The sequence below is a fragment of the Agelaius phoeniceus genome, chromosome 29 (assembly GCF_051311805.1).
Source record: "Agelaius phoeniceus isolate bAgePho1 chromosome 29, bAgePho1.hap1, whole genome shotgun sequence".
NCBI classification, from domain to species: domain Eukaryota; kingdom Metazoa; phylum Chordata; class Aves; order Passeriformes; family Icteridae; genus Agelaius; species Agelaius phoeniceus.
The window spans coordinates 5483880-5503938 of NC_135293.1; the positions used below are offsets into that span (position 1 = coordinate 5483880).

The 20059-nt window shown below is 53.5% G+C and overlaps 2 protein-coding genes across 2 annotated transcripts in view; both read right to left on the reverse strand.

The window, feature by feature from the left end:
- LOC129131312 (excitatory amino acid transporter 5-like) overlaps window positions 1-10806 on the reverse strand; it is a 14333-nt gene extending 3527 nt beyond the window's left edge. The window contains exons 1-7 of the mRNA XM_054650233.2: window positions 10630-10806; window positions 8426-8505; window positions 5052-5264; window positions 4358-4400; window positions 3451-3673; window positions 523-622; window positions 79-312 (exon numbers count right to left, since the gene is read on the reverse strand). Coding sequence (XP_054506208.1) covers window positions 79-312; window positions 523-622; window positions 3451-3673; window positions 4358-4400; window positions 5052-5264; window positions 8426-8505; window positions 10630-10806 — 1070 coding nt within the window. The remainder of the gene's footprint in view (window positions 1-78; window positions 313-522; window positions 623-3450; window positions 3674-4357; window positions 4401-5051; window positions 5265-8425; window positions 8506-10629) is intronic.
- A 1009-nt stretch (window positions 10807-11815) lies between these two features.
- On the reverse strand, window positions 11816-20014 carry PRAM1 (PML-RARA regulated adaptor molecule 1). Its single transcript, XM_077191445.1, has 10 exons — window positions 19879-20014; window positions 16852-17533; window positions 15277-15349; window positions 14794-14906; window positions 14439-14493; window positions 14061-14154; window positions 13621-13783; window positions 13037-13070; window positions 12437-12471; window positions 11816-11981 (listed from the first exon to the last, which is right to left on the reverse strand). Exons 1-10 carry the CDS (start codon window positions 19879-19881, stop codon window positions 11977-11979), a joined length of 1257 nt encoding a protein of 418 aa, XP_077047560.1. The 5' UTR covers window positions 19882-20014; the 3' UTR covers window positions 11816-11976.
- Between the last annotated feature and the right edge of the window lie 45 nt (window positions 20015-20059).

Genomic DNA, 20059 nt, shown 5'->3' on the forward strand with positions numbered 1-20059 from the left:
CCAGACACAGCCACGTCTCCCTGGCTAAACCACATCCCTGCTCTGCAGTATCCACACGTTCCAGCCACGTTTTCCTACCTGGAGGATGTAGCTAAGGCGATCAGCAAGGCTTGCAGTATCCCCTGAATGAAAGCAAAGGGGTTTTTCTTGGTGATGAGCACAAAAAGCAGAGGTAAGAGGATGATTCCATGCACGGCAAGCCCTGACACTACTGTAATGACATACAGTCCCAGCTTCTGTCCAATAACCGATGGATCTTCCATCTCCAAGATCTTTCCAGCTATGAGAAATACAATGCCAAAGGGGAAGTACCTGCAAAGAAGAAGCATAAAAAATTATGAGGATGCAGCAATCACTATAGCACTGCAGATAGACATGGCAGTGTTTGGTACTGTGCAGTACAGTTGTACAAAAACAAATTCAGTGCTCACAACAGACACTTGCAGACGTGTGACTGGCACTGCCATTAGATAGAAGGAAAGAAAATCAATCAGTCAATGAATCAATCAAAACCAGATTTACCAAACAGCCATCGAGACAATTTTCATAACTGCTTCATTCAGACACTGGCACACGTTCACCAGGGGGGCTCCTCGCTCGCCCATTTTCCCCAGGAGAAGTCCTGCAAGCAAGCACAGCACGTTACTTCACTTGGGAGCAACACAGAGCAGCACCTGACAGGCCAAGTGTCTTGAGGGTCTGGTGGCCACAGAATGGGGGTCACCAGGCAAAACCTGATTTAGTCCCATTGCCATGTGCTCTTACAAGTCAGAGCCGTTCTCTGTCCCAAGCAAACACAATCATCTGGCCTTTTTTCACAAAGCCCCACCAGACCCAAATCCAGGATTTGGACTCTTCCTTGCACAGAAAACAGATAAACTTCACTGCTGCTCAATGCTGGAAGAGTCATTTCCTGAGGTGGATAAACTGTGGATTAGCTGGATTTGTGGATATCTGGATTGCTATTTGGTAATACAAGAATAATGACCTCTGGAAATAAAAAGGGATTTCTTTTAAGGATAAGGTGTGGTAGAGCTCTCTGTAGCTGAGGATGTGATGCTGTCCTGCATCCCTGCCCTGCTGTGGAGTGAAAGGGGCCCCAGCAGTGCTCAGGCTCCGTGCCTGGTTCCCTCCTGGGCTGGTCTGTTTGTTGTTGGTGGCTCACAGGCTGTGCCATGGTGGTGACAACACACGTGGTGTACAGTGTGATGTCAGGAAGGATCTGAGTGAGTTGCTTAGATACAGGCATTAAGCCTTCTCTCCTAAATCTGTTTTTTTCCTTTGATGTTGCATTAACCTAATCCAGTCTAATTTTCTGTTGAAGGAATACTAGAGCAGAAATACAGGCTATGGTTTGAATGTTTGGAGAGGATATGGTGCTGTCCTGTCTGCCAGTGCTAAACCCCATTGCTTTTACTGGCTGGGAGGCTTTCCAGGAACCCATCAAGCAAAGGGAAAAGGAACCTTTGAGCATTTGCCCATCTTGTTTCCAGCTTGGGGCAAGTCCTTCTTCCTGTGTTGGCTAAAATTAATTTTGAAGCACTGTGCAGGTGTCTGTTTTATCTTGGAAAAGAAGAATATAGACAGGATCTTGTCCTGCTTATCCTTCCTCAGTCTTCAGGTTGAGGACTCCAAGAAGCCCTTGGTTGGTGGTTGGATCTCTTGCCTTGCTCAAAAGAAGATGTGAGGTGGCATTTGCCAGAAATGAGACAAGGCTTGGCACGTTTAAGTCTCAGTATTTGGTAGCCACAACAGCTGCTTTGGAAGAAATTTCTCTTCAGGTCCTGCAGAGCTGATTTGGGACACATGGCCTGAGTAATCAGACAGATAAGGATCTCGAAAGCTCTGCCCCCTCATGGATTTCAAAAGCAACAGAGACACCCTCAGTGACAGTGAAGAACTGTCAGAGCTGGGGTAGCTGTGTGGGGTCATCCCTCACAGCAAAGTCACTCTGGGTACCTGGTGGATGCCTTGGTCTGAGCCCCACCAGCTGCCTAGTTTTGGTGTTGGACACAAATACTTTGCTGAGAGCTCAACCAGCTTCTACCTGTCCCCCACTGTGCTGCGTGGAGGTGATCCCTATTCCCAAGGCATGGGGCTGTGCCTGTCCCTCTCCTGTTTTCTGCCAGGCAAACTCAGTTCAGCCTCTCCTCATCAGGAAAGCCCCCTGTGGATGTATGAATGCCCTTTATCGAGCTGCCTGTGCCTGGTGCAGGTGATGCTGTGCCAGTCTGTGGCTTTGTGGAGCTCTAATCCTGGGCAAAACATGGGAAGTGCAGGTGGTGGCTGAGGCTGGCTCAGGTGATCCCCCACTGCCTCCTAACTCTGGCTGATCCCACTCCCACGCTGGAGGGGTTGTGGAGTGTCATCTTAGAAGAGAAAAGCAGCTTCTCCTTGCAGGTTTGGCCGGGCTGGAGGGGGCACGTGTCCTGTGGGCAGGAGCTCAGCAGCTTTCCTGGGTGTCCAATGTGTGCAAAGGCTGTTGGTTGCTGGGACAGGAGGTTGCCAGAGACACCTTCTGGCTGTAGGGGTCGGTCAGTGGCTCTGGCTCTGCCCAGTTTCATTGTGGCCACCTCCTCTGAGGTCTCACATTTGGAGCTGGCTGCTCCCTGAGGCTCTCACAGCACTCCGGTGCTGTGCTGGCTGTGCTGCCTCCACACCTCAAATCCTCTAATTGGCTTTTTGGTTCCTTATACACAAAGTTCAAGCTCTTTGCCCTCACCTCCTAATCTACACATAATCCTACCACCATGCTCATCTCACTGCCTCCTACTCTTTTTCCTTTCTGATCCCTCCTTCCTTCCTTTCTCCCTCAGCCTTGCACCTGTGTCCTCTTACCCTTTGAGGCAGCTTCAATTCCTCCTTTCAATGACTTTCTCCCCTTTAAACCTCCTCTCTTACACGTGTCTCTCCACAACCCCTGCTCCTTCTTCCTTCCCAAAATTGCTGCCAAGCACCTTTTCCACACAGGACTGCAAGCTGTTCAATGCAGGATGCTGCCCTTTCTCCATCAGAAAGTCCTGTTGGGAATCCTCATAACAGCCCCACATCTGACCCCGCTGTGACATCCTGCCTGCTCAGGGGCTGAACACTCAGCATGAAGAGTTTGGGGCTTTGTGGTGAGCTGTGTCCCAGGCAGCCTCTGCAAAATTACACCTCACTTCAGACTTCATTAAAAGGAATCCCCAGCTGATGTAACTGTTTGAAAACCCTCAGGACCCGCACGTGTGCTGTGATGGATAAAACCAGCCTTCCCCATGCCTCCAGCTTCAGTGAGCTCCAGCACAGGTGCTGCTGGCAGGGCCTTGGGACGAGCTCTGTGCTGGGCCCAGTTCCCAGGGGCTGGGGCAGTTGAAGCTAAAAGAACCTTGTGCCACATCTTTCTCTCTGTAAAGCGTGGTGATGCAGCAGTGGCACCCTGGGCTGCCCTGGCCATGGAGGAGCAGGTACCTATGGTTGCTGAGAAGATGACAATGCCCAGGACATTCATCTCATTGCTGGTCCCAGCCAGGGTCCTGTAGGTCATCTCGGGTGATGGTGTCAGCTCAAGGAACACAGGCCGGTGGATTTCAGGGTTTTTGTCATCAGGTGCAAAGTAAATAAAATTGACAGGTTTTCCTGGGATCTTTGGAAAACCAGGAGATTTCACCACCGGGACAAGAACAGTTCGGTACTGGAAGAGAAGCAAAGGAGGGAGGTCAGTGTGTGCTGGCATGAGCTCTGTCCTGCTCTCAGCACGGAGGCCAAGCCAGCCCTGGGCTGGTGCTCCTGGAAGTCAAGGTTGGGTTTCCAGGCACTGAAAGGCTGGTGGGAACAAGGACTGAGAGTCGGGCAGGGGGAGCTGTGGCTGTTGGCTGCAGACCATCCTCAGCAAAGGCTGCAGAGCAGACTCGTGGTGTTGGTGGTGCCAGCACAGCGCTGGGGTCCCTCTGTCCCTCCATCCCTCCTCCCAGGAGCTTTACTGATGCTTTCCCAATGCCAGGAGTTTGTTTTCCCTGTCCCTCCAGCTGTCCCCTTTGACCACTCTACCTTCCTTCAGGGGTCCCTTCTCTGTGTCCCCTTCCCTGCCTGTGCCCACCCCATGGCCGCCCCTCCCCTGCACAGGAGCAGGATCTGAGGGGTTTGTGCTGCTTCCTTGGAGAGCCAGGCAGGCAGAGGGCAGGCACGGGGGGCCCTGTGAGCTTGTGCCCCCTGGCACCCTCCCACCTTCAGGGGCCCGTCCTGTGTGAGTGTGGGGGGGATGCAGAGGAAGGGAAGGGGAAGTTCAGGGAGGGGAAGGGGCTCCAGTCCAGGCTGTGGGTGGGCAGAGAGGCAGCCCCGTGTGGAGCTGAGCACCAGAGGGGTCAGGGGAACTCACCTGCTGGAACGAAGCTTCAACCAGGTTAGAAGGAAACATGTTTCTGTAAGAGACCAATGACACAGGTGAAAGTGTTATGAGAGCACAGGGAGCATCCTGGGAAGCACTTCTGGTGGGCACAATGTCCAGAGGAGGACATGAAAGCCAACAACAGCTTATGACAGCCGTGCAAGCTGAGAGCAAAGAAAGGCTGGAAGGTGAATGCAAAGCAGGACTGAGAGTAAATGGGTTTGGTGGAGAGCCTGAGCCTGGGATGGACAAATGCCATCTGCAGCCCCCTGCTCAGAGCCTGGTCCAGTACCTCCAGAAATGGAGATTCTCCCCCAGCCCCTGGGTATTTGCTGCAACCCCTCCCCAGGTAACCCCATCCACTGCCTTAACCCAGCTCTGGGCTTGGCATGTCCCAGCTGGGGCTGCAGAGGAGAATCCAAACCTTGCTGGGAACACGACTCTGCCTGATCTCTGCTGCAGGGCATCTTCTTGCTGATGGCTTTGGGAGAGCAGTGGCAGTGCCAGAGTGGCCAGGGGCATGGCTGGGGGGAAATGAACCCTGTGTTGCTGGGCTTGGAGGTAACAGCACCTGGCCATTGGTTCTCCTGTTCCCCTTGAGATCTCAGGGTCTTCTGGGAACTCAGAACCTTCTGGGAAGATTTTGTTATCACAGCCTTGGCTCTGCTGAATTCCTGTGACACACCTGATTAAATCCAGTAACGCGTCGGCGGAGCTGAGCACCACTTTCCCCACAGAGTAGTTGTCCTTCTGGGCAGCTGCCCCAGGATGGATGCAGACCACGAGGATGATCCCCACGGTCACTGCCATGAAGGTTGTCCAAAGGTAGTAGGTGATGGTGATCACCCCCATCTTCCCACAGGCCTTGGAGTCCATGGTGGCCAGCCCAGACATGAGGCTGCAGCACAGAACAGAGTGGTCACTGCCTGCTCCCCAAACTGCACAAGATGCACCTGATGGGCAAAATCTCCAAGGTGGGAGGGGTTCCTGTAGGTTTTTTAAACCAAAGCCTAAGGGCATCACTGAGCTCTTGCCCTTTCCTGTACCAGTACCCACAGGATCTCACACCCAGGATGAGGTTGTGACAACCCAAGCTGAGCTGTGAAAGGCAGGAGACACCTCCAAACCTCTTCTCAAGGTCTGGCTGTGTTTTCTGTGAGGGTTAAGAAGTTTATTTTCTTAGTCATTCCAAGTTGTTCTAATGTTGCTCCTTTTTTGTGAGATGCTGTGACCTTATTTCTCCATTGCCTCATGCCACTGCTGTGTGTCATTGTGAGGAGCAAAGGAAGGTACCAGCAAGATTCATAAAATCCTGCTGGGGATGGACACCATGCCCCCAGGAGAGACCTGCAGGTTCAGATTTCATGCACACATAAGCTTTCCTAAGAAGTAACCCATAAGCTACTTCTCAGCAAAACTGGGCTAAAAATAGAGAGGGCATTACAGGCTGCCCCAGCAGGGAGAGCAGTGCTGCTGGTGGGGACAAGTTGGGTGCAGGATGGGGTTTGCTGAGGCCACTCACTTGGGAGGAACTGCTGACATTCTCAAGGGCAGAGAGGCCACACAGAGAGACTCTGACAAATGTGAGGACTGGGAAATCCCCAGCTGTGTGGTGTTTAACAGGGCAAGTGCTGGATCCTGCCCTGGGATGGGGCAGCCCTGGATGCAGGGACAGACTGGGAATGAGAGGCTGGAGAGCAGCGCTGTGGGAAGGGCCTGGGGGTCCTGGTCAGGGGCAAGTTGGATCTGAGTCACTGCTGGGCCCTGGCAGCCCCAAGGGCCACCCTGTGCTGGGGGCACCAGGCCCAGGGAGGGATTGTCCCACTCTGCTCTGCCTGGGGCAGCCTCACCTCCAGTGCTGGGGGCACTTTGGGCACCACGAGATCAGAAGGAGCCAAAGCTGTTGGAGAGTGGCCAAAGGAGGGACACGGAGCTGGGGAAGGGCTGAGGAGCAGCTGAGGGCACTTGGCTGGTTCAGCTGGAGCCCAGGAGACTGAGGGGAGGCTCCTCGGGGGCTGCAGCTCCTGCCCAGGGCAGGCACAGGGGCAGGGGCTGAGCTCTGCTCTGGGACAGGGACAGGAGCCCAGCAAGGGCTGGAGCTGGGCCAGGCCTTGGCATGGAGCTCAGGGCAAGGTTCTGCCCCCCGAGGCTGCTGGGCACTGCCCAGGCTCCCCAGGGAATGGTGCCAAGGCTGCCACAGCTCCAGGAGCTCCCAGGGCTGCTCAGGGTGGGGTTGTTGGGGTGGTTGTGCAGGGACAGGGGCTGGGATCAATGATCCCTGTGGGTCCCTTCCAGCTCAGGATATTCCAGGATTCTCTGAAATGTGAGTGTTTGGGGCTGCAGTGTGCCCCCCATGCACAGACCCACACTGAGCCCCTGCAGAACCCAGCCATGCCCCTGAGGCAGGACATGATCAAAGGCTGCAAGGGTCGGTGCCAACCCTGGGGACACACAGGGGGCTGAGGTGGTGGTCAGCCCATGGATCCCATTCAGCAGCCACACATCCAGGAGGAGAAGGGCCTTGGAAACGCAAGAGAGTCCAGAAAAGCAACCCTGGCATAGGTGGTGCTTTCCAGCTTAAGGCTTGGGGATCTCCAGAGCTCCATCCCCAGAGCAGACCCCATCCCCTCTGGAATGGTGTATAGAGGGAAGACACCACTTTGTAGCAGGCACAGGGACTGCAAAGGCCCCGTGGAGGGCAGAGGCCTAAAGATAGGAAATGCCAAGTCATGGTGAATAGCAAGAAGCCCCTCTCTTCCTCTTTTCAGACCCCAGCTTAACTCTCTGTAAGCCCATAGGTCACTTCCCCTTAACCCCTGCTACTGGACAATTTCTGATCCCCCTATACCCTATATACTGGGCTGTTTTAGCCCGGTTCTGTAGAAGAGCTGTCACTGGAACCCTTCACAGAACACCCAATAAAGACATCGCTGTGGAACACCAGAACAGCCTTCTCCTCTCTCGCCCTGTGTCTGCCTGCCTGCAGCACCAAGCAAGCAAAGAGCTGGAATCACAAAGAGCTGATATCCCTTAAGCTTGCTATGGTTGCCAGCCACTGAGAGCTGCTTGGGGACTCGGGCAGTCTGTCCCCTAAAGGACTGAGCTTATCTGGCCCGTGCAGCCTGCTCAGGGCAAACCTGCAGCCAGCAGGAGGCTGAATTACCACTTCACCATCATTCAGTAATTATAGAAAAATCCCTGGTTCAATCCAACATGAAAGAAAACTCCCAGGAGGCCTCTGCAGACCCTGCACCCACAGACAGCAGAGTGATCAGAGGAGAGCACTCAGCAACTGAGCTGCAGGGAGGGCTGAGAGCAAAGGGAAACCCCCAGGCACCTCAGGGAGGGATGTGAGGTACAGTCCTCCCTACAAGGGCTGGTCCTGAACACATCAAGTGTGGCCACGGTAGAGACCATTTTCTCAGAAATGAACCAGAGACAAATGGAACAACAAGCAAACTCTGACAAACAATAGAGAAAAGACACATCCTCGAGGGGACAAGGACTTGATCATTTGTGTGTCTGATGAGCACATGCCAACATATTGTTTGCAATATGTTAATCCATACAAGGTTTTCAAGACTTTGTTTAGACCCCAGTAGGACTGCTGGCTCTGTTCCTTATTTCTAGGTCTGTATGGGCCAATAAAATGGGAATTTGCAAACACAGACACAGCACTGGGGAATACTTATGATTTTTTTACCCAAACTTTCTCAAATCCCTCTAAGAGAATCTGCTTTGAGGTTAAGCAGCCCATCACAACTGCCCACAGATGGTCCTGGCATCACCAGCTGCCCAAAAGAAGGGAAACACCTCAGCCAGTGCAGGTATCTGAGATGGGTGCAAGTGCCTACCAAATCCAGGTGAGGATTTGTCTTGGACTGCTGCTGGGAAATCAGGGGATGGACACCAAGCCATTTGCTTGACTGCCTGCTGCCTGGAGCCAGGATTATTCTCACCCCATGCAGTTTTCAGGTAATCTCCTCACTGGGGGGTTGCAGGGTGATCTTTTCAACGTGATGGAAAGATGGTGCTTTAGAGCAGAGGACAATGTCTTACCTGGAGGTTATCAAGGGCAGGATCAGCATCTTCAGCATCCTCATGAGGAGCTCTCCAGGAAAGGAAAAATACTGCTTCTCCTGCACATAGAGCAGAGCATGTGTCAGGTAAATGATTTCAGGCTCAAACTTGATCAATTTGCCTTTTTTTCCCAACCAGACCCAGCTCTTAGCTTGGTTCTGAACTGGCAGCCCCTCCTTGAGGCCATTTCTCTGCTGTCCCTTACTGGGAGTTGGCTCAGGGATGGGGAATACTGGCCACAGGGCAAACCTGGCGATAAACAAGGGAGGAGCATGTGGGGGTTGGTCCCCTCCCAAAACCATTCTTGATTCTGTAGCCTTCTGGGGAATGGTCCACATGCCCCCACCACTGGCTCCTCCCAAAAGTCATTGCACTCATTACCAAGGAGCAGAGGCTTGGCTGCATCTGATTTGGGGCAAAAGTGCCCCAAAGCTGTTGGCAGCAACAAAAGGTGGGATTTATCTCATGGCTGCAGGTGGAAAAGACAAGTTCAGGGAGAGCCCAGGTGTCTGGCCCATCCATAGGACAACTTTGGTGCCATGGCATCTCTCCACCCCCTACACCCCTCACATGGACACGGGGAAGAGCTGCAGAGACATCCCCCAAAGTGTGGATCCCACAACCATGACCAAGGAGAGAGTGAGGGGTCTGTGGGACCAGCAGCCTGGCCAGCATCCCTCCTTCCCTCTATCCCTATCTCTACCCACCATCCATCCATCCATCCATGCATCCATCCATCCATCCATGCATCCATCCATCCATCCCTGATCCCCCTATTTCACTGTGTCACTGTAGAGGTGTCAGGGAGGGATCTGAGTTGGCCTCAGGTACTTTTGGTTTCTACAAAGTAGCCACCACCTCTTGCTGGGGCTTTGAGGGGTCCCAAGGCAGCTGTTCAATTGTTCCCCTGTGTTGTCCCTGCACTGTCCCAGTGTGTGACCTGGACGTGGCTGATGTCCCCAGGGAGCTCAGGCAGAGCAGAGCTGCGATGGGCCCAGCTGAGTGCAAGGGGTAATGCCAGAAATGAACAGCATCTCTTTGCCAGGGGGTCTCTCAGCTTTGTGACACTTTCCCATGGCAGGGAGGAAAGCAGGGACTGGCACCCCTCCAGCTCTCCTCCAGATTTTGTGACAAAAGTCTTTACTAGGGACAGTCTCCAGGGGCTGCCAGGCCCACAGCAGAGCTGTGGCAACAGGGCAGGATGGTCTGGAGCAGAGGATGGATAAACTTGATGCATGGCAGGATGAGGGGCTGGAGCCCCAGGACTCTGCCAGCCTCATGCCCAGCACGGGTGTGTGCACTGGGAAGCAGGGAGATTACACCCAGCTTCAATTAAGTAATGAGATCATCCCTGCTGCGCTGATGCTGAGGGGCCTAATTGAAATGACAAGACTTTGCTAAATCCTAGTGGGCAACACAGGGATGTTCCAGCATCAGCTGAGCTCTCCTGAGTGGCATTCCCCCTCCTGGGCTCAGCAGCCTGGCCCAGGATCCGGGCTGAGCCGTGGCCCAGCTGCCCCCGGGCAGAGCTCTCAGCTCAGAGCCTTTCACAGCGCGATGCTCCTGAAGGGGCTGAGCCAAATGTGCCTTTCTCTCTCGTGTGTTTTCTCCAGTCTCCAAGGCTCCTCAAAGGAAGGTGACTCCTCAAAGCCCTCCAGGCTCCCCACCAGCCCTCTATCTATTTGCTGGGTCCTCTCCAGAGCATGGAAATGTGCTTTGATTATGCACAGCTGGGGAGAGTAATGGGAGGACCCCATCTCTTGGACCCCATCCCACAAACCCCATCCCCTGGACCCCATCCCTCAGATCCCAGTGCTGCTGGTGGTGTTGGAGGGAGCCTGTTTATTGAGCATCTAGCCCCTGAGTAAACATTCCCCCCTTTCCCATCCTCATCCCACCTTGAGCTCCTGCAGCCCCATGAGGTCCAGCCCAGAGCTCCCCACTCTCATTGGAGGGAGGCAGGATTTGTCCTATAGCTTGGGCATATGTTGGCATCTTCTTGGAAAAAAAGGAAAGAAAAAAGAGAAAAAAGCCATGGGCAGAAACCTGCCTTGAGGTGTTTTTCTTGGGCAGGTGCCCTTGCTTTTGGGGCTATGCCCATCTGGGACCCGTACTGGCACCAGGGCTTGCCCCCTGCCCCACTCCATCCCCCTCACTCCCATCACCATTCCAGCCAGGCTCACCAGGTCTGTCAGCTCCAGCGCCCGCAGCAGGAACCCCAGGAGGCATCCGGTGACAACCGAGAGCATGGAGAGAGTCAAGAGGCCATTTTTGTACCAGAAAGCCCGAAGCCACTTCCAGAGGCGCAGGAGGGCCGTGGACAGCGAGTGCAGCACAGCTCTTCTGACCCACTCCCACATGGTCACCCTCAGCCGCCCAGACGCTGCCCCTGGGAGCAGCTCCCAGCCCCGCTCATGGCCACGGCCCCGCAGCACCAATGGACCCTGCTCTGTGCCCGGAGCTGAGTGTGCTGCTGCTTAATCCCCAGAACCAAAAGCTTCAGGGATATTTGGGAGCCTTTCCCATAATGGAAAGTGACGTCTTCAACGGGTTAATCTGGGCTTGGCATCCCGCCGTGAGGTGCTGAACCCTCCCAGTTTAACCCTCCAGCCCCTGGGATGGGGGCCAGTGACTGAGAGCAGGGACTCAGCCCCAGAACTTCTCACTGTTCCTGATCCAAAAGGATCCACCAAAAAGTGCATCCTGCCACCAGACCTGGGTCCTGCACTAGATTTGTGCTCCCCACTGGCTGTGAGTGCACCCCAATCCTGCCCCCATCTGTGAGGGCTTCATGAGGGCAGGGTCAGCAAAGGGAAACTTTGTCAGTAAATGAGAGAACCTCCCATGGCATCTGGAGGGCAGACATGGCCCAAGGCACCAACAGGTGATGCTGAACATTCCCACACAAATATCTGCCCTGACAGATCCAACCTCCTGCCAGCTCTCCAGGGAAGCTGCCCCATGGCCATGAGATGCTGCTGGAGCACCTGTTCCGTAATTCATCATATTTTAGAGTATTTCTGTGTCCAGTTTGCCTCTGGTTCAGGCCACAAGTGCCACTGCGGCCAGAGTGTGGTGCAGAACAAAAGGGCAGGTGGGTCTCAGGCTGAAGATGCTCTGGGAATGGGAAAATAATAAAACCTTTATGGGCCTGATTTTACCCCTCTCTCCCCCCTCATCCCCCCGCAAAAAAAGGGCCATAAAACCCTCAACCAGCCATAAAAACCTCTTGAACCGGCCATAAAACCCTCTTCAACCATGGCTATATTTTACACAGGCAAAACAGAGCTACAGTGATGGTGTGACTTGGGGATCTGGCCCCCCTGCCCCATGGGACAGGATCTGTGCAGCCCCACGTGCTGAGCAGCCATGCTACTGTTCTGTTCTGGCAGGGACATGGTGGTTTTGCAGTCAGTCTCAGAGGAAGCAGAGCTCCTTCCCAAAAGGAGCCTGGTGTCTGGTGCTGTTCATGTTTCAGCCCTTGGGGTCTCTGTGGTGCTGTCTTGTGCTTTGGCCTCAGCGTGGTTGGCTCAGCCTGCCAGGATTAAGCAAAGTGTGTGCTTGTGAGCAGAGCTGAAATACAGTTGTCTCTGTTCAGCTCCATCTTCAGAGCCAACTGCCAGCCAGGGATGGGGTTTGCATGTCAGGATAGAGCAACTGCTTGGGAAAGGGAAGTCTGAATTGTCTGGGGGATCAGGGACACCTCAAAGGACATTGAAGGAGCCATGGGGCTGGCAGCAAGTGGAGAGAGCAAGCTGAGAACAGGGTGCAGAGAAGTCCAAATAATTGGGAACAGAGGAACATGAAAACTTTTAGGGAACTGTGAGTAAGTAAAGGATACCTCAGGGAGAGGAAGAGGAATTACACAGAGGGAAGAGAGAGAGGGAAGGCAGCAAAACAGCAAAGAGTCAGGAGGAGGGGAATCCTGGTGCTTGGTGTGGTGGTAACTGTGGCCAGTGAAGGGGTATGGCAGCAGTTCTGTGCACCTACCATAAATCTCAACGTCATCATAGATGTCAGTGTCCCTGCAAAGACAAAGATAGGGTGCTGTGGGCAGTGTGGTGTCCCATGTTCCACCATCTCCCAACCCCGAGGCAAAGGTCAGCTCCTGCTGCCTGGTCTGTCTCAGCTCCTCCTGCCCTGTCTGTGGACTCTGGTGTCCACCTGCAGCCCTGTTTCCCCCTCCCAGTGCTGTGCTCTCCCTGCATGGCTGGGACCATCTGCAGTGGGGTTAAGGTGACTCTGGCCCCTCTCAGGATGGTGGCTTCATCCCAGGCTGCCAGGAGCTGCAGACCCAGCTCTGCAGAGAGGCTCCTGTCCCAGCAGCAGCCTCTGAGCAGTGTCTGGGCAGGTCCCACACGAGGGACCACAGCCTGGGGAGTGCTTCCAGTGTCCCAGTGGCAGAATCTCTCCTCACACCAGAAATGGCAGATTCCATCCCAGGAGAAACTGCTGGTGTTAGGCTAATGGTCACAGCCTGAGCTGGGTAGCTTTGAGTTGTCAACCAGGGCTAGTTTGGTACTGGCCACTCATGGAGCAGCTGTTGTAGCTGATGGAGTGGAGATGAGGGGGCTGGGAAAGGATACTCACAGAGGCAGCATCACGGCCCGGGGCACGTAGCCATCTGCAACAGAGTGGAGAAAAACATGTCAGGTTGTGCTGGGAACCAGGGCATGAGCAGGAATCACCCCAGCACCTGCCCCTGCCCGGGGTTTAGCAACACCTCACATTCCCAGAAAGGGCAGGGACAAGGAGGAATCCAGCTCTGGGCAGCCCAGCTGGAGCCTCAGCAGGAACCTGCTCGGGGCAGAGTCAGGAAGGAGCCTGCCAGGCTGAATGCAGCTGGCAGGGAAGAGCCTGAACCCTTCCCCTCTGCCTGAGTGATCTCCAGCCCATTCCACCTGGAGGCTTCAAGGACTGCAAAAGCTTTTAGCAGAGGGAAAGGAGAAGCCCAGCTCACAGCAGAAATGCTGCTGCTGAGTGGAAGGAAGAGCAGGATATTTGTGCAGAGAAAAGTGGGAACCTTCTCAGGATAGCAGGGTACCTGTCAGATCTGTCTAACAGGTGGAGATCTGTCAGAAGGTCTGTCAGGGGATGTTTGCATGAAGAAGCTTCTTCCCAAAACTGTGCTGTGCTCCCTGCTGTGGGCGAGCCCCATCCCCCTCCACACTTACACCTCCTCTGGCTGTTCCGACAGAGGATTTGCTCCTGATTTGTGAACTGAATGACATCAAGGATTTCTCCCGGTCTCAGCGGCAGGTTCTTCGCTCTGCCCCTCTTCTCTGTCGCTGCAGGGTCGACCATCATCTGAGTCAGGACTTTGATGCTGCCTTCGAACTGAAACACAAACAGCAGCGCCCATGGGGAGTTGAGTCAGGCAGGTCTGACCGCTCTCCCTCCTTGAAAAAGAACAGATTCCTCTCTGGCCAAAGAGTCTGTGGAACTGGTCTGATCTGGGGGAATGGGGCAGGTGTGACCTGGGGGAACAAGCCAGGGTGTGATCTGGGTATCGCTGGTCCCTGAGGAGCACAGCTCCTTTCTGCCATTGCACTGCACCCTTCCCAGAAGGGGAGAAGAAGCTCAAAGGGAAAAGTGATCACTCACTGCTGCTCACCTTGAATTTCTTCTGAAACCCCCTGTCCATCTTCTCTTCCTTCTTGCATGCCTTGAGTGTCATGGTCTTCATCTTCTGGGAGACCTGGGATTCTCTGCAGCCATTGAAAGCCATGGGAAGGTTCAGATGACCCCACTCCATGCTCTGCTCCTTCCCATCCCCTTCTCCCTGCTGGCTGCTCCCCATTGCATTTCCCTGCACCAGCCCTGGGGCTGTGGAGGCTCTCAGGCCAAGGTGTACAGCCTGCAGTTTGTGCTCTTCACCACAGACCTTCCTATTGCAAGCCCAGCAGAGACCATTAAAGCAGGAGCTTTGTCAGAGCAGCAAGGAGCCCTGGTCATTTTGGGACCCTTAGAAAGAGTAAAAAAGCCCCATTACCTCTGTGTAGCTGCCAGCAAGGTAACCCTGTTAGAGGCTCGGCCAGCATTTCCACCTGTAAAACCAAACCCGGGGAGAGGTGCTGCCATGAGGCTGCTGTGAGGTGAAAACACTTGCCAAAGCAGGATACAAAGAGCAGCAAGAGCTTTCTCCTCCTGGGACCAAATCCTGAGTTTGCCCCCAAGTGTGGGGGGGATCAGGGCTTCTTGTGCCCATTTCCAAGAGGAAGGCACTTCCCTGCTGTGTGGGGGAGCAGCAGGCTCAGCACAGACCCTGCTGCTGCCCACGGCTCACTAGGGCCTCTCAGAGCTGCAGGTCTCACCCCAAACAGCATCCAAGCCCCTGCTGTACTCACCTCCTCTGGGGCAGGGACACACAGACAGCTGGGACATAGAAGGCAGCAGAAGGCCTGGGCTTCTCCTGGTCAGCTCAACAGGCTCAACATCATCGTATATCTCATCTTCATCCCTGCGGGGAGGCAGAGCATGGTTAGGAGGTGCTGCTGCAGTGGGGGCTGAGGGCAGAATCGGGGCTGCCAGGAGGAGGGTGGGCTGGCCATGGACTGGCCCTGGCTCTGGGAGCCAGAGCTGGAGAGCAGCTCTGTGCCCTGTGCCAGCAGCTCCTCACACAGCTGATGTGGACAGGCAGCAGGATGCAATGGCCACAGGGAGGTATCATAGCCCCAAGGGATGGCCATACTTCACACTGTGGGAGCTGCTTCCACACCCTGGGCTCCAGCAGCAGGCAGGAAAACCCAAACATCTTCTTGCTGTCACATCTTGTGCCCCTCCCAGCGGCTTGGCACAGCCTGGAACAGCAGTGCTGCCTCAGTCCTTACCCCGTGCCACTCGGAGCGTCCTGCAGTGGGAACCGTGCAGGCACTGATGCAGCACAGCCTGGTTGCAGGTGACCTGTGACAAACAACAGAGCAGGAGGGAGCAGGGAAGGATTATTTCATATTTTCTCCTCAGCTCTATCAGCCACCCTGAGGTCAGAGCCACTCTGGGCTGGATTTAGTGCAGGAGGAGGTGGGGAGATAAAACTGACTACACATCTTGATAGAGCAAGGAGTTTTTTACTCCATAGCTCATCCAGGGATTTTCTTCCAGCACACCAGTGCACAGCTCATCAGGTTCATCACTGAGGACCCTGATTATGTATTTTCCTGTTTGCATATTTCTAATGTTACTTTCTTCCTGGACAAATGATAGAAGGAGAGGGGAAGAGGCCAAAACAGGTATCATGAATATGGAAAACCCCTAAATTTCAGGTATGTACCAGAGTCAGGGCAAGTCCTGGATATGTCCACATGCTCAGGAGCATCATCAGTCAGAACATACTGCTGCCCCTTTTAGGATTGCTAGCATGACCACACCCCTGCTAACAAGCCCTTATTTGTGTCACAAGCCCTTTCTCCAGCCTGGTCAACCAGACCAACCAAAAATGGGCACAAAGACCTGAGTACAACATCAAATCTCTGCTGGTTTACAGTACCAAGTAATACACAATCAGATACTTGGCCCTAAAAATCATAAGATTGCCCTAAAAATTAACAAAAATGATCAAATCAAGGCAAGGTGTGGTTCTAGATGTTGCAGCTTGCCTCAGGACCCATGAGACAAATAAATACTTGTAGCCAGTCATGTGAGAATCTCCCAGCACAACAGCATGGCCAGCCCTGATAACACCTTATAATTAAAACACAGACCAGCTCAATTTTTCAGTTCTCTTAAGGAAAGGAAGGGAAGTCTACTCTCATGGTTAGAGAAACTGAGCAAGAAATGGTATTTGAAACAGCTTTCATCACCTGTGGTGTGGATTAGCAGAAGAGCAACTGTGAGAAACCACCACAGCAGCCTGGCTCTGGAAGGCCACTGTGGAGCGTGCTGGGGCAGTGTCTGACTGGCACCTCCCCTGCTGCTCCTGCCCATCACCCCAGGCCTGCCCTTGGGCACCTCTGGGAAGAGTCTGGCCCCATTTTCTCCCCCTTAGGTAGCTGTGGGCAGTGACATCTCCCCTTCTTCGCTCTCCTCCCAGCTGAACAAGTCTAGGTCTCAGCCCTTCTTTCTCCATGTGCTCCAGTCCCCAGCCATCTTGGGCTCACTCCAATTTGGCAATATCTCTCATGTTACATACTCCAACTTAACTTCCTACAAAGACTCCAGAGACGGAAACTTGTGCCCAGCCAGGGACAGGGCACTTTGTTTCTTCACCTGCCCTCCTTCTCTCTCATTCTCATCCTCATCCTCATGTTGTTGCCTATAAAGGCCCCTTTGGTAATAAAAACCCCCACCTCTCCATAAGCCCTCCCAGTATTTCCATCCCCCAAGAGCTGCAGGCTGTAACTGGGGAGATTTTCCTTCCTGAATGAGCAGTGGCCTTTCCTGAGGGGCTTTTCTGTGCCTGGCCATACCCAGCTGAGCACTCCTTGGTGGTTCTGTGGCAGGACAGATGGATGTCCCAGGACGTGCAGCTGCTCTGAACTTTGCCAAATCCACATCAGGAGGGCGCTGGGGCTTGCCTGGCTTCACTCCCAGTGCCCCAACATGTGGCAAAGGCTTCCTCCGGGGCAGAGCTGGGTGCTCCATCCTCTGGGGGCTTCCCACAGCGAGCAGGGGCGCTGCAGCAGCTGCACCTTTGGCAAGAACCACTGGAGCCCTCTTGTCTTTGCCAGGTGGCCATGTCTGCTGGGCTGGCTTCCTGTGGGGAGGATCAGAGCTGGCTTCCACCCCCTTGTTCCACACATCTCCTCCCGGCTTTGCAGGCACTGGGTGGAAGTTGGCACCTGGAGCCGTCCCCTTCTTCCGACACACCGTTGGCGCTGGGGTCTCGCAGGCAGAATGAGGTGAATGCTGTCCCAGACTCTGACCTGTACTGTCAGGTGGAGAGGCCCTGCTGCAGTCCCTCCTGCTCCAGGGGGCCTCCTGAGGAGGATGACCCTTGGAGGCCATGGCAGAGGTCTGTCCTGGCTCTGGTCCATGAGAGGCTGCAGGGTGATTCTCGGGCCAGCCACCCACCTTGGGAGGTTCTTTCCTGTTCTGTTGGAACTTTGCCCGAAGGTGCCTCACCACGGCATCTCTCCCCTCCAGAGGCATCTGCAACCATTAAGAAAAACAGTTCCAGTTGAAACACCATGGAGGAAAATGAGTCAAAATTCCCCCTGGGGAATGTGGTACTCCTTCAACATGGTCTCACACTAAGTCTTCTCCACAAAACAAGGTCTTTGCTGAAAAAGGTCCTGAATATATCTGAGTAAACAACATGGGGCTGCATCAAACTGGGACCAGGTTACCCCACGAGGGCATCCAGGAGACCTTTCATGGAGTCTTTTGGTCTGATCCACCCTCTGTCCACAACCAAGGACCATCAAATCAGAGAGACTGTGTGGCACTCACATTCTCTGAACAGAGAGAGAGATCATTCTCTCTTGCAGGGTTTTCTCCTGGAGAAGCACAGAGAAGAAGAGAAAACAATTCTTATCTCTACTTGCTGCTCCTGTTGTTTTTACACATGTGGAATGTATTAGGAAGATTGTTTACCTGAGGGGATTTGTCAATTGATTCTGCTGAGGATTGTTATGTTTCCTTGGCCAATCACTCAAAGCTGTGTCCTGTCTACAGACAGTCACGGGTTTTTCTTTAATATTCTTTATAATATATTATCTTTATTATAGTATAGTATAATGTAATATAGTATAGTTTTAATAAAGCAATTATTCAGCATTCTGAATCAATGGAGTCAGGTGCCAATCATTCCTCACCTCAGGGGCACCCTACAATACTACAAGTGGTGATCTCCGATGTTGGCTGAAGAACCAGGACTGGGATGGATCTGCCGCATTTGCAGCTGAGGCTGAACACGAGAAGGTTTGCTGCACACTCACGGGAGTGTGTCCGGTGGTCCTCTGGTGAGTCACGAGATGGGAAACACCCCTCAAACCCTGGCTTAGACCCCGCGGGACCCTGCACAACCCACTTGTAAGCTGACACTGGCTCCACCGAGAAGGTACTGTTAACCCTTCCCCTCCCAATGATAACAATTCCACAGGACTGGACGGTAGTAGCAAAGCTCCTGAGGGCAGAATCTGAGATCCGGAGATTCCCAGGGATCAGATGGGAGCAACCTGCCCTACCCTGGTTCTGTTTTCCGGGATGAGTTGGTGGGGGAGACTGCCTGACTGACAGGACCATTGGATCACTCCCTGGAGGAAAAGCAGGGACGGCACTGCTGGGACTCACCCACCAAAGGCTGCGTGCAGACAGAACAAGGCCAAGAGGCGGCAGACTGCCCTACTTCTCTGCCATGTGCCTTTCCTGTGTGGTTCACACTGTGCACACACAACCAGCACACATCTGCTCCAGCACAGAGCTGTCTTTAGCTTCCTCAGTGACCAAAATTCACCTTTCTCTAGAGCCTCCAGAGAAATGCTGCCAGGAGGAGGCTGTGAACAGCTCCTGCAAAAAGACTGCCAGGTTGGAGGTATGGCACAAAGCTACGGGATGGGGCTACATTTTTCCTGATCTTCTCAGATGGACCTTGTGAGAGGGGAGGGATCACCTGACCCTCTCCATCTTTCTCCCATGCCCCTGTCCCCACACCACAGTGTCCCTTTGCACTGGAGCTGGCTGCCTCGCTGGAGCTGTACGCTTTGATTTGGGCGTTTTTATCCTTCTGGGATTTCAGTTTGGGTTTGTAATTGCATAATTTTTATTTTCAGGGAAAAAATTTAAAAAAGGGAAAGGCTGATATGGAGAGAAGCTGATGCAATATTTTTAGACATAACTGATCAACTGTATATATACAGACTTACAAAAGTGCAAATTCCCCAGGCAAACACCCCAGTTTTCCTGGTAAACCCTCAAACGCAGCACTTGGTATAAGCAGTGCTGAAGCAGCATGAATATGTAATTTCCTGTATACCAGCACTGGGGCTTTCACTCAAATTAGTGAAAAATCAATGTTTTCCAGATTCCCAAACATGCTGTTGGGATTTTTGACACCTGAATGATTTGGTGGTTTGTAATGATCATTTTTGGGCCTGTTCCATGAGCTGGGACTTGCTCAAAGCCTTGGATGTACAGCACTGCCATCACTGTGATCAGTTCCAGGTTTTCCAATCCATTTTGTGCTGGTGGGGGCTCTCCTGGACTTGGTGGGAGTGTGGCCTCCTCCTTTCACAGATGTTTATATTCAGCCTAAGTTCACCCAGCAAACCTTCCTCTGAGCCCAGAAACTGCTCAGAGACCTTTGAAGCTCCATCCAGCTCAGACGTACAGAAGGACTTTGCCTTTCAGGAGGAGTGAGGTTGTTGGCCAGATCCAGCCCCTCACAATGGGGGGTTGTTGGCCAGATCCATCCCCAAAACCCTTCCAACCAGGACGTATGGCTCCCAGTGTGCCATCCCCATCTCCACTCTAGCCCAGGTCTGGTCGTTACTCACCATCTTCCATCAGTGGATGCTTTCCTCTGTGCTCACCTCCTTGCTGAAGACCACCTGAAGCATTCTGGACAAGCCTCTCTGAGGTGCCCTCCCTTGAAACCAGCAGCTCTTTCCTAACAGCTGGTGAGGAGCTGTGTGCAATGCCAGGAAGTTGCTTTTGCTTGATGAGACCGCACAAGGA

Bases quoted from the DNA above. Each gene is read 5' to 3' on its own strand.
- PRAM1 (XM_077191445.1), bottom strand. The intron at 13,784-14,060 runs GTGAGCAGCAGT...TTTGTGTTTCAG, and splicing joins GGTTTCAGAAGAAATTCAAG to TTCGAAGGCAGCATCAAAGT. The intron at 13,071-13,620 runs GTAAGTGTGGAG...ACTCTGTTGCAG, and splicing joins TCGGAACAGCCAGAGGAGGT to ATGGCTACGTGCCCCGGGCC.